The following is a 13,491-nucleotide window of genomic DNA, read 5'->3' on the forward strand; positions in this document are numbered from 1 at the left end:
CGAGCCTCCTTTCACTTGGTGACTTCTAACGAATCTTGGATTCAGAGCAGCAACCAGACTGAATACTAAAACACATCGGATGGAAATACCAATGCATTCTTTCTGTCTGAGCTAAACACAAAACACACAAGTTGGAGAGAAACGGACTACCAAGGTAGAAGTACAACGCTATGAAGCTAGTGCTGTTATGCATTCAGCTGTGCATTGTAAATTTGAAATTGTCACAATAAAAGCAACAGTTTGATTACGGTTGGGTGAAAAATTATAGCTTGCCACTTGCCACTTTCCACATTATTTCTATCAAGTAACAGACCGCTGCCTAATCTTTAGCTGATGTATGTCTGTGGGGAAATGTTAAAAAAAACAAGTTTACACCAGCTGAGAATTTGCAGCCTTTGCTTTGCAGCACTACATACAGTATTTAAATGTGTGTACTTGAGTGTGTGTAACTGATTAAACATCTGTTATTACAGCTTTAGAAACCAGCCAGACCATGTTAGGAGTACAAGTCAAAAATTTTGTTTCTAGCTGGATGAGGGAAGAAAAGGTTAGCTCAGAGAAAAGAGCTAAAATCCTACACATACATTCTCTCTCTGAGCCTTAACACGATGTATCAACAAAAGGTATCACAGAAAAAACGGTTAAGTACCATACACTCCAAAATCCTAAGAATTAAGTCTTTCTGAAGTATTATTAAAAAAGTATTGTCACGATCACAGAAAGTCAATTAATTTCCAGAATAAAAACTTTTACTTTTGTTTTATTATATGGTAGTAATTATTTTTTTGCAATATTTATAGCAAATACTTATTTTTAAATTACTTGCTCAAAAACATCCAGTGCACTGGCTCTCAACATTAGTTTGGAATCAGTTTAAAAGCTCACAGAAGTCTTGATGTGATATTTCCAATAATTTTAAGCACTACCCTACAAGTTGTTATATTGTCTGGTTGTCTTTTACTGATATTCTTTTACAAGTGGATGTTGGGTTTGTCTCCGTAACTCATGTGGTCTATCCTAATGACACCTGCCATGACTGCCTGACTTCCATGTTGTCCAAATACCTGATATTCTGCTTTTCTCCATAAGCTTCCTAGTTTACTCTCCAAAATTCTCCAAGCTGTCCCTCTGCTGCCAATGGGTTTGGTTCTTTGGCAGCACATGGCTCCTCTTTCACTTTCTGTTTGGGGATTCTCACTTTGAAGGCAATAATACTTCAATCTTGTTCTTCTCACATGCTGCTGAACTGGAGGTTTCCATTTCCTCTATGGACATTACAGGCTGCTAGGCTCTTAAATTAAGTGGCAAATGTGCCTTTTAATTAAAGCACTCTGCCTTTTAATCGATTTAATTAAAAGGATTTTAGAACAGCTAAACAATTGTTTTTTTTCATTACCAAAACAATTACCTTAAGGAAGAAGAAAGAAAAAGCAGAGGGAGAAACAAAGTATTTCACTGGAGTCCATTTCTCCATTAGCAATATCTCTTCTGCAACAAAGTGCCATGCTCTTTATTGAGAATTATCTGGCTCTCGCATTTCTTATATTAGATATAGTCTGGCCAAAGAACATGAAAGACACCCCCAAAAATCATATTTCCAAGGAGAGGAATACAGAATAGTGCACTTCATTGTTAAATTGACTGGATACTCGTCAAAGATCTCATTAGAAAGTAAAAACATCCACATAATATTCTAAGCCTCTAAAGCTGCCGTGTATTGTTCTCTGCTTTTGAGTAGAGATTTCATGTTGTTTAAATAGAATTATTTAGCCTCACACAAGAATACCATCACATGGGGCTTGGGACCCCTTTTCATATGAAATCAATGGTAACACTGTTGAAGAGAAACGATACCCTGATAGAGAAGTATAACACATTATCAGAGGATTTGCAAAAGATAATTTTTTTCTTGTATTTTTCTTATATTACTCCTTGACTCAATTTTTCTTATACTGACTTACCTTAGAATACAGAGGCAGACCTTGCCTCCTGACGTCAAACGGCAAAATCCAAACCTTTGCTTACTTTCAATGTCGGTGAGCACGAAGGTAAAATGCTGTCCTACTTGGTTTTGGGACACCCTGAAAAATGAGATACAGAGCATAAAACCACTAAATCACATAAAGCACAAGCATTTAAGTCATTGGTCTCAAGTATTTTCATGCTCAAGCCTCACTATCCTTCTCTCCCTTCTCACTCTCCAGGCTGCCTCCTGCACCCCACTGCCTCCCCTCGGCACCAAAGAGCCCGTGTCCTTCCTTCAGCCGTGCCCCTGGCTGCCGCCCTGGCCCCACGCTCCGGCTGACATGCTCCACGGGATCTGACCCCCAGTCTGAATGGACAAGGCATTTCATAAGGTCTTCTCCTAACTAAGGCCTAAGCAGAGCCAGCACAAGCCTGCCATGGCTTGTTGGCTTTGAGCACACCTCAACAGTGGAAAATGATATCCAAAACAAAGGTTTAAAATCCTACAAATAATTTATTAAATGTCATAATACATGCCTGGCTTAAGACATTAGAAAACTAGCTTGTTTGCTTGCCTTTCCCCCCCCCCCTTCAGAATAGCTTCATTGCTTAGACCTGTAGCCTTCCCACGCACCCACACACATCTTCCTCCCTTTTTTGCACTACACACTGTCCAACATCTTTTTGCTAAGTTCATTTTCTAGTGCAAACTTGTTCAGTTCTGGAAATGCAAAAGCCAGAAAATAACCAAGAACAAACAGCACGAGAGCTAAAATAGTAAGTAATAATATCTTCAAGACTGTATCAAAACATGCAGCCACTCGAGACAGAATATGTTTACACAAAATTTCCCTGATGGTCCAACTCCTCTTACCCCCAAACTCTGCTCAGCCAGTGTTCCCCCAGCAGTGCAGGCTAATGCATTTTGTTCTCAGTTTCTACCTCCCCTCCAGTGTCACCTCTGACATCTCTGACACCTTCTACTCATCTCCAGGTCCTAGTCCCAACCTCCATTCCTGACTCCCCACTTTCTGCTTGACAGTATGAAACTTTTCCCAACTTCTTTTTAAGAAGAAATGGCATAATGTCCTGGTTTGGCCTAAACCAGGCCGATTTTCCTTTCAGTGATTTTTGCTTTCAGCTAAGTCTCCTCTAAGTAACTGCACTTTCTGAAACTAACTGCATGTTTGCAGACAGTGTCTGCCTCCAAGACTGATAACGCCCGAAGTTTGTAGTTATCGCTGAGGCACCGGTAGGGATGTTGTGCAGTAAGGCTCTTGCTGTACTTATTCTTAGAGAAACCAAGGTCACTGATGAATTCCTCACTGCTTACAAGTGAAGAGCCGAAGGGGGGTTGCAGCTGCAGTGGGGAGCAGACAGGGCAGGTGACCCAAAATTGACCAACGAGGGTATTCCATCCCACACACGTCATTCTCGGTATAAAGGGGGGGGATCACGAGGGTCTCGCTCTTTTTTCTGCTATGGCCGGTGTCCAAGGAGGACTCCGTCTGTTTTCCTGCTGCCCCCGATCCCGATCCGTGCATCCCTGAATACAGCTCTCGACCGTCGCTAGGCCCAGCCTGGGCCTTCCCGGAGCCTGCCCTGCAGTGCCGGTGGTGACGTGGCTGACTTCAGGGGAGCTCAATCTTGGTTTTGTATATATATTTGTATATATTTGATTATTTCTATTATTATTATTATACTCTTTTTCATTATTATAGTTTATTAAAACTGTTTTAACTTTCCAACCCGGAAGTCTCTCTCCCTTTTCCCTTTCCCTTTCCCTTTGGGGGGAGGGGGGGGGATAACAGAGGGCATCTGCCACAGGTTTAATAACTGGCCCAGCTTTAAACCGTGACACATCTTCACTGCCATGACATGTCTCTCATCTCCTTTATGCTCTCAAGTCAGGCACCCTTCTCTCTCGTGCCATTTGTGAGCTTCAAATAGAGGATCACAGAGAGCACGGGATGGACCCGCTTTTCAATGTGGCCAAACTTCAGTGATCTTCATAGAAATTGCAAAATATACTCAAATGTAAGCATTTTAGAACACCAATAAACTGTATCTGAAGTTCACTCACAGAAATACATATTGCACTTCTCCAAAATCTCCCAAAGAGAATCAGCTTTAGGTAGACTTGGCATTTTCAGCCAGAAGAGGTAATGTGTGGCATAGAATGAGTCATAGAATGGTTTGGGTTAGAAGGGACTAAAGATTTAATTAAAACCAAATGAAAAGAAATTTATGATGGGGCGTGCATGGAGATTTGAAAACATAAAATGTAGCAGTTCTGCCTATAATTCTGTTGTCCTCTGTTCTTTCCCCATTCTTACGTGATCTTCTACAGCAGACCACCTAAGCACCTGCTAGTAAGCACTATGATTAACATATGTCATGTGTGGTTCATTCTTAGATGCCAAGCTAAAAATGAATTCCTGCAGATGCTGAGAACCATCACAGATCTCACAGTCTTCCAATCTAAGAGCACAAAATACTTTTTTAATTTATCCCCTGCAATGGCAGTTGGGTTTTTTTATTGTTTGTTTTTTTTTTTAAATCTCCACCTAAATAAAATATAAAAATTTTCCCCTAGGAAAGAAAAAAGTAGAAGATTATCAAAGGGTGAGAGAAGTTACATGAGACACGTGCACATTACACTGCTTAACATGTGCATGACAAAAGTTTAAAGATCAGTTAAGTGATACTCCTACCCAGACTGTAGAGTCTCCTACTTATTTCAGTTTGGTCTGGTCCCTCGTGAAAACCCAGTGACTAGGCTGAAACAAAAACCTGTGCTGAGCATACATGACATTACAAGATACCTTTAGTCCAATACAATCACCGGAAACCCATGGTAATTAATGGACTTTTGTTAGTTAGGTAATTAAACTCAAATCATTACGACAAGCATTTTTCTCACTGGTCATCAATAGACTGGAACAACCCAGCATGCTCTTTAAACACAGTAAACGCTCAACGGCTTTCACTCAGTCCTTCATTTTTCAGGTTCTCTGTAGCCAGCGTGCTGCCTGTTGTTATGCCTGATACCACAGAGAGCCATCAATAACAACACGTTATTACTCCCCTGTCAATGACGCAATTTTCTATTTCAGATCTTTGCATTTTCCTCTTTATTCCTGAGAGCAGATCACCACCAAAACCCGCAGTGTGGTTTCAGGATCCCTGCACACACTGCGGCCGAGGGCTTACACAGCAGTTCCACAGTAGCTGCTCAGCCGGTAGCACCACACACAGCAGCCTCGCCTGCCTCCTGCTCCCACCCCCTCTCTGCTCTGCCGCGTCCCACCGTTAGGCTTGGAGCTTTCCGCAGCCACAACTGGCTTTTTCTGACACTGCAAAACACCCGGCATGGTTAGGCTGGGGTCTCTATACACCATCTTAATGATCTCTTTGGGTTAAGAATTCACAAAAAGCAATTATTAATAGATGCTCATCTATGCAGGCATTGCTTTTAATGTAGTGTGTACATGTAGGTCAGGCAAATGACTACTCCATTACTGCTTGAAAACAATTCCTTAGCCCAAAAAACTCATATCAGTCAGGATCTCTTGCTTTCAGTTATTTGCCTCCTCCCTTCCCAAAACCTGAAGATGACATGGGAAAATAACCTGTACTGCAATTAAAGCATACATTAAAATGTCACCTACACAGGAACACTTAAAAAATTAGATTTAAATTCTGATATTCTTTATCAAAGACAGCCCAGTCAAGTTATGACAGTTCAGCAGGAGGCATTTCCAATGTCATCTCACCACCTCCAACTCAACATCTTCCCTTTGCTTCTTTAAGAGAGAGAACTCCATGTTTCGACAGTCAGTGTAAAAGTGGCCCAGCTTGAAAACTGCCTCCCACAGAGTTTAGAAGGAGATGTGAGCAGCATGTCACAGATTTTGGAACAGAGAAAACTCCAAGGCTAAAACTGAATCTTCACAAAGAACCCAAAAGTTTGCATTTGTTCCCATTTGCTTTAAAGGAACAGCTAACAGAAGACAGTGACCATTCACCTGGATCACTTTTTCTGATCAGAGTTTAAAATACTGAATTAATTCTGGGTTTCCAATTTGAAAACTCCACTTAAGATCTGGGGGCAGCAAGCATGCCTGGTTTTTTACTCCTCTTCAGCAGAATAAAAACTGACTACGTGAGCCTTACAGAAATAAACAAATGATGACTGCGGAATTCTGTATATCAATAGATAACCACAGTGTATAAAACCAGACACATAAAACATTCAAAAAGTGCTAGCACTACAGTTCTAACATGCATATTGCATGTACCATCATGTGGACAAATGCTGGCTATGTGACTTGGGGCTCATGCCTCTGTTTCACTGCGGCACATTCAGGTTATTCAGAAGTCAGGTAGCAGCTCCTGGCACTGCTACTGAACCGCAGCAATGATGTCTCTCAAGTTTTCCTTAACGTGAAAATCAACACAGGTAAAGCGCAATTATTACGTACCAGAATTCCCTACACAAAATGTTATCTAGGCTTTCTATCGGAGCATAGGATCAAGTGGTCGAGCTTCAAAACTTTTCTGCGAAACGCTGGTCTGGTCGGCTATTTGAAGAGAGCGTGATCTACTCACTTGTGCAGGGAGAGCAGGCACAAATCATTGCCGGCCATCACTGACCACCTCCTCACTCATGCCTCTGCCTCGCTTTTGACTTACTTTCAGCTCCTGCCCTGCATGCTTGTATTTAATCTTAGTTTAACAGTAATAAATCCCTAATAGCAAAGAATGTGTGTAAATACTTATTAACCCCACAGACTACAATGGGCTCTTTCAAGATTATTACAGTTCACTACAGGAATAAAAGTAGTTTTTAAAATTTTCTAAGTACATATCTACACAATGCAGAAAAGGCTCTTTGGTAGCGATGGAGTACGTAAAGAGCCATTTCAAAGATTTTTGTTTACACTACAGCTATTGTTCAGGCCTCATTTTAAGGCTGCCTTGAGAGAGCTGATTAAGGCAGGAATTAAATCTCTTCTTCGAACTAAAAACATCATGTCTAATCATTAAATTTATCCCTTGTTCTCAGTAAGAATTGCTCTTCTTCCATATTAATCTGTTTAGGACACAGAAGATGTTTGAAATTATTTTTTTCTTCAAATGTTAGGAATTTTTAAAGGGTTTTGAATTTCAGAAACATTTTTCAGAGAGTTCATTTTTTCAGTGAGTTTCAAAAAATGGAAGACTTTATGCCTGGGAACACAGATTTTGATGACTTATTTTTAAAAGAAAACAAAGTTACTGGTATCATTAATTATAAGGTGTCACGTACACGTACTTGACCAATGTAACTAAAGTATACAGCTCTGATTAAAGCTTTGGCAGCTGCTACCTAAATCTGAAAATTTCAAATGTATTTCATTTCCCAATCTGATGCTGAAAAGCAAACCCCACCAGTCATTCACCCTAATTCTCCCCAGATCAGAGAATAGATTAGAAACCATTTCAAGCAGGAATTTGAAAACCAGATGTTAAGGTAGTGGTACAAGCTGATGGAGAGACTGGGTAACCCCAGGTTGGGCCATCTCCTTCAACTAATTGCTATCCCCAAATCTAAGCTTCAGGGACTATTTTCTCCACTTCCAAGCCCACTCCATGATGCATGACTGCACAGCTCAGGCTCCCTGTGTGGAGGGCTCCTCTGCTCCAACTGAGCTATCTGACTTGAGCTCTGCTTCCCAGAAACCCCAACCCCTTAACACATCAGAAAGAAAAAGAACAGAAAGAAAACCGCAGAAGATATGAAAATGTACAAAGCTACCACCAAATAAGGAAATCCCACAAATAAAAAGCATAGTAGGCTTACAATTGGCGTTATGTTTTCAAAACAACAGAAGCATTAAAAGAAACCACAACTAGTTAGTAGAGAGTCTCACTGGGTGTATTTAAGTCACAACGCAAGCCTGCTCTGTCCAGAGGCCCTGGCCACCATACCCGGGCCAGCGTCTGTCAGAGCACACCGAGGCTCCCTCGGTGTGACCAAGTTTCCTCTTAGACGGATCCACTTCTGCACACACATGGAAACCAAATAACCCACATTCTAAATCAATAGTTACGCTCTTCCATGGTGCACAGCTCATGCTGCAACCTCTCCTTACAAAGACTTCTCTCTTACACATACATTTGACACTACGTATGCACATACTATAATACAATGAGATAAAGGATGGAAAGAACTCAATTGTATAAAACTACTGCTGCACTTTTTTGTTCACAACCCATCTTGCAAACTGACTGGAATGACTGAAGTGTCCAGGAAATGCTATAGTTTATTTATCTTCACCTGTACAGCTTGAAATATGTTCTCAATTATTTACTTTTCATTCTCAACTATTTCCTTTGAAAGCAAAAATTTTTGTGTAAGATATCTTATAATTGTCTTTCACAAGATCTGCAAATCCAACGCTCTCTCCAGCCATTGTTTTGCACTTATCTTCATCTCAGCTGTGTTTCTGCACACCGACTTCTACCAGAAATACCATCAGAAACAGCATTAGCCAGGAACAGGAGAGTGAAAGTGATGTCACTTGTGCCATCATTGCTCATTGACGCTAATAGATTATGAGTTAAATAATATGCACAGTAATTCTCATACTTGAGCAATATTCTACTGCTAATGAGAAATCTTCTACAGCATCAGCAGTAGAGCCACTTCTTACACTCCAAAATACACCACTTCACTGCGACTGGGTGAGCGCAGTAGGGGAAGCTAATGAGGCACACATCATTGTCTCCATGCTGATCGTACAGGCAGTTTCCGAAGTGTTTTAGCTAAAAAGCCACGTGTGCTACACTTTCAGCAGAAGAAATGCATCCTGAAAGGCAAAAAACAGAGGAAGGAAAGAGGGGACAAATTTATGGCGGAGACAAACGAGAGAGATTCAAAGCACAGATAAAAACCAAGGGGTCAAGCAGTGATGTAGCGCAACTTAGGACTGAATTTGAAATGGGGCCAAAAGGAACAACAGGAGAAGTTGCACACTCACTAGTCATCATCCAGCTAAATAACTGATGGATGTACAGATCGAGGTTTGGGCTCTCTGCAAAGTTATACCTGAGTTTTTGGTTGAGAGTGAAAATACAGAAGGTTGCTGGAGAAAGAAAAGTGAAGAAAACCATGCAGAATTTGCGTAAGGATTCAAGGAACAAAAAAGAGGACAAGATGCTTTTTCTGATGTATTAGTTTAGCAAACATTAAAAGGAAGTTAAAATCTCTGCATTCTCAAATGTTAAATCCTCGTATTCCATATGAAAAGAAACAAAAAAGGGAATTCGCCAGCAGAGAAAAGGGAACTTATTTCTAAATATCTACAAGCAAACCATTAGAATGTTACATAATTGTGCCATTTATTAAGACTAAAATAATTTATTCAGAAAAAAAAGACACAGGTTCTTGGAGCTCAAGAACTTCTATGACGCAATTGATTTCTTAACCCGTTCAAAATAAAATGTAAGCCATAACCAGCAGTAATGAAATTACATGCTTGCTTTCAATAAAAAATTATATATAAAACTTAAAGTCTAAGTCATGGTCAAAACATTACACCGTTGTGCCTTTTTTGGCTTGACTTTCAGTTTAAATTTAATGGGAGTTACCTATAGATTTTTAATCACCATTCACAGTCTGTACTTTTGATAATTAGAATGAGTAGTGTACAGCTATTTATAACATCTGCATAAAAGATAAAGTAAGTATGTCTGGTGAGATGAAGTAAGCAGCATCAAATAGTAAGAACCAAATCTGAATCTCTGTCTACAATCACTATAGCATAGTGAATAAAACAAAATCAAACACATGTTCTCATTTCATTCACTTTTCAATTCATTCACTAATTAATACAGGTGAGGTGGAGGAAAACAGGTGACAATGACCTTACCACTGTGCTTTAACTTTCCTATTTCCAGAATTTGAAGAACATAGATTTCCTACTTTAATGAGTTTTATTTAGTCAGTTACCACAAAAGACATTCTATTCCCTCCAACTCTGCTGTACAGCAGGAACCCAGATGCAATCTATGGAACAGAGTCACATTTTTTTTATTCTAGGTGTCTTGATCAGCAGCATCAGAGGAATTTATCACTTTTGCACTGGTCATTTCTTGCTCTTACTAGGATCAGATATTGCTCAAAGTGGTTTATATATGTGTAATACACACAATACAGGTTGAGAAACTATGCTCTGTAAAGTACAGAGCTCAATCAATGAAAGAGATACTTTGTGTTTCACTTCAATCAAAGCTTTCTGTACAGAAATTGTAATTGAAACTGCCTGTATAATACTTGGGGGTATTAGGTGTATGGTGTATCATGGTCCTCTATACAAGAAAAAAAAAAATATATATTTTATATATTCACCAGACACGTGAAAAGCACATTTATGGCTTGACAAAAACTAAAATGCTTGTTACACCTTAAATGTCCAATGCAAAAAAAGTCATATAAAAAGGAGGTACAGCAGTGTTTTTCTCAATACTTTTATCAGTCTAAACTTCAAAACAAAAAAATAAAACTGAGAAAGCAGAAGACAACTGAACAGTGTTCTTTGAAAAATAGTGGTAATACATGTCTACACTATAGAAAATGCCTGAACTGAGTAGTAACTGGTACATACACCACACAACCAGTAAGTTGTTCACACAAATAGCTTGCCAGTAAGCAGTCGCCTGCTTTCTTCAATGAGCTTCCAGCATTTCTGTCCTTTCCCCACAAAAGCTCTGCCCCTCCTCCTTGTCCATGCCCTCTTATGCTCTCATGATACCTCATTGCCTTTCATTCTTCCACAAATCCTCTAGAACTCAGCTCCCACCTACACAAGAATCTCCAAGTGCGGTGGTTGATTTTAAAGACACCACAGTACTGCCTGAGCAGTCAGCAGGCCACACCCAACACATTGGTTTTGTTCCCCTCGTCAGTCTATCTCAGCTTCCAAGAACCTCTCCTTCCTCTGTCCAGCTGCCAATTTTTATGAAATGTGTAGAAATTTTGCACCTTTGAGAGCACTGCTTTAAAGTCGAGTATGAGGCCAAGAGTCAAAAACCATGTCTGGGAGGGGGGCATGGGAGGGTATTAATAGACAGACAACAAACAACCCGTAACTTTTTCTTTTCTTTTTTCCCTTGTTTTTCCATCCCCCCCCCCCCCCCCGCCACCTCGGATACTCAGCTAAAATACATACTTAGCTATGCTATAAATTCATGTAGTCCCACAGCTTATCGATTAAGCTTATCTATCTCATACAAGCAACTCAGCGTCTTCTGAATGGTTCAACAGAAATAGTTAATGCTAGACGAGTTATTTGAAAATAATTATTTGTTGCCACTGATTATATTCTTGCCACTGGATGGCAGCAACAGAACCTCACCTTTTTCTGTTATCCTCAAATTTTATTTCCATTATTCATCTTCATTACCAATTTTAAACAGAATTGTGTACATATCTTAAGCACATTAAAGACTTCAATGCTTTAAAGCCAACAGTGACAACCGTGTTAGTTAAGTCATTAAAACAGCTTAAAGGACAGTGAGCTTAACCAGTTCAAAACCCAAACAATTAAATTCAACTATAAAAGACTAAATGAACCTAGTTTACTTCAGAGAAGTTGTGTTTATGAAGATCTTTATTTTTCCAGTGTGTTTTTCCACAAAGCCTCTCTTCTCGCCTCTATACACATACCATCTTTTACTCCACAGATAGTAGTTTCTTGCGTCCAATAGATGCTTCTCATCTTTGAATCTCCATCTACAACTGATGCCAATGTTGTTCGGAAACCGGCTCAGCCTGCACCCTACCTGAGTGTATCTTTCATTAAGTATGCAAATTAAGCTTCTAATTCAATCTTTACTGATTTGGACAATATGAGTTTTCCAAACTGCGTGAGTACAATTGATTAAATTAACTATCATTAGTCATTTTGACAAGCCTAAATAAATATTTTAATTAATAAAAATGTTTTATATGGACAATTTAAATGACTGGTGGCATTACATGGAAGCCACACTATAACTGATACCAGAAAGGGAAGGGCTAATTAATTATTAATAATGGTCCTGATTCTTCCCTGAGGAAAAAAAATCAATTGCATATTCAGTTACTTCCATGCAATTAAAGTCTTAATTTCTTTGAACTCAAACAACATGTTTTCAGTACTGCTCAATGAGTTTTTATATCCTGGTGCATGGTAACATTTTTTATGATTCTTGTCGTTTGAAGGAAACTATGTTATATCCTTATATTAACACAGATGGTGTTTACAATTATAACGGACAAAACTGGGAGCCGGAACATAGCTCTATCTTGAAAGAGATATCCCTAAAATTCTGTAAAGGTTGCATTTTGCTGTGATAATTTCGTACTAGTGATTTCATACTTACTTGAACACAAAGGACATGTTCTTCTCATCTGCAGGTGCAAGTTTAGGGAGTACAATATGTTTTCCTTAAAACCTTACTTGCAATTATGCTAAATATAATTTTCTATGAAATATTTTTAAATAAATGATAACCGTAACACATACCTTTCAACGTCAAAAGGAAAGCAGAACTTTGGAACGCTATTCAGCACTTCCTGTAAATACAAGCAAAAGAAATAAAGTCAGGATTTTGAAAAGGCTTTTCAAGGTATTTGCTAGCAACTGCCCTACAGCTTGCTTTTAAAAAAATACCAAAAATACTCATAACAAATAATAAATTCAAGGTATATATGATTGCAAAAAATACAGCACACGTTCCTGGACTGAAATAATTGATTATTAAAAAGGAATTAAGTTTGTGCTTGGGCAGATTGCAAAGACAATGCCATAGAAGCCCCAGGAGGGAAAGGCCTGGCCTGAAGGGTATTAACACCCTTCACATCCCCGCTGGGATTCCCTTCAACAAGGCCATATGGATTTTACAAGAAGCACCACACCATATGGGTAAGCCACGTCTGCTGCTACTTGTACCACAGACTAGCCACAGGGACTTCTGACAGATCCTGGCTCAAAAATACAAATGTTGTTTCAATTAAAATGCAGGCAGAGAAAAGGGAATGAAGTTGGCAGCAGAATGAATTACAGAGAGGTATAACAACTTTATACATGTTCCACAGTCAAATGCTGAAAATGATGGAAATCGTCTGCTGGTCCAAAGGAGAAATTTATATGATTAACCCTTTGCATTTCACAAGCAAGCCTCGCTATTAATAAAGGGAAGGGGGGGAAAATTCACCGGATCTACATTCGTACCATAATCTGAAAGGATAATCTCACTCTTTCTTGCAGAATTTTAAGAAGCTGTTTAGTGGCAAATAAAATGTGTTAATTAAAATATAAAAATGCTCTCAAACTAGTCAACATTTTTCTTTAAAAAAAAAAGTTAATTACCAGACCAGTTAGCAGCAAATATTAAACAATGACCTTAGAAGATCCCAGAAAAAAAGTTTTATTTCCTTGCTCCCAACTGGGAAAACAAACCCCCTGTGAAACGCTTCAGCTAAGAAGAGACAGTCAA

The 13,491-nt window shown here is 39.2% G+C and overlaps 1 protein-coding gene across 1 annotated transcript in view; it reads right to left on the reverse strand.

Moving 5' to 3' along the window:
- Nucleotides 1-13,491, reverse strand: part of DENND1B (DENN domain containing 1B) — a 160,072-nt gene that overhangs the window by 89,102 nt on the left and 57,479 nt on the right. The window contains exons 4-5 of the mRNA XM_068406398.1: nucleotides 12,519-12,568; nucleotides 1,962-2,081 (exon numbers count right to left, since the gene is read on the reverse strand). Coding sequence (XP_068262499.1) covers nucleotides 1,962-2,081; nucleotides 12,519-12,568 — 170 coding nt within the window. The remainder of the gene's footprint in view (nucleotides 1-1,961; nucleotides 2,082-12,518; nucleotides 12,569-13,491) is intronic.

The sequence above is a fragment of the Nyctibius grandis genome, chromosome 8, assembly GCF_013368605.1.
Source record: "Nyctibius grandis isolate bNycGra1 chromosome 8, bNycGra1.pri, whole genome shotgun sequence".
Lineage (NCBI taxonomy): Eukaryota > Metazoa > Chordata > Aves > Nyctibiiformes > Nyctibiidae > Nyctibius > Nyctibius grandis.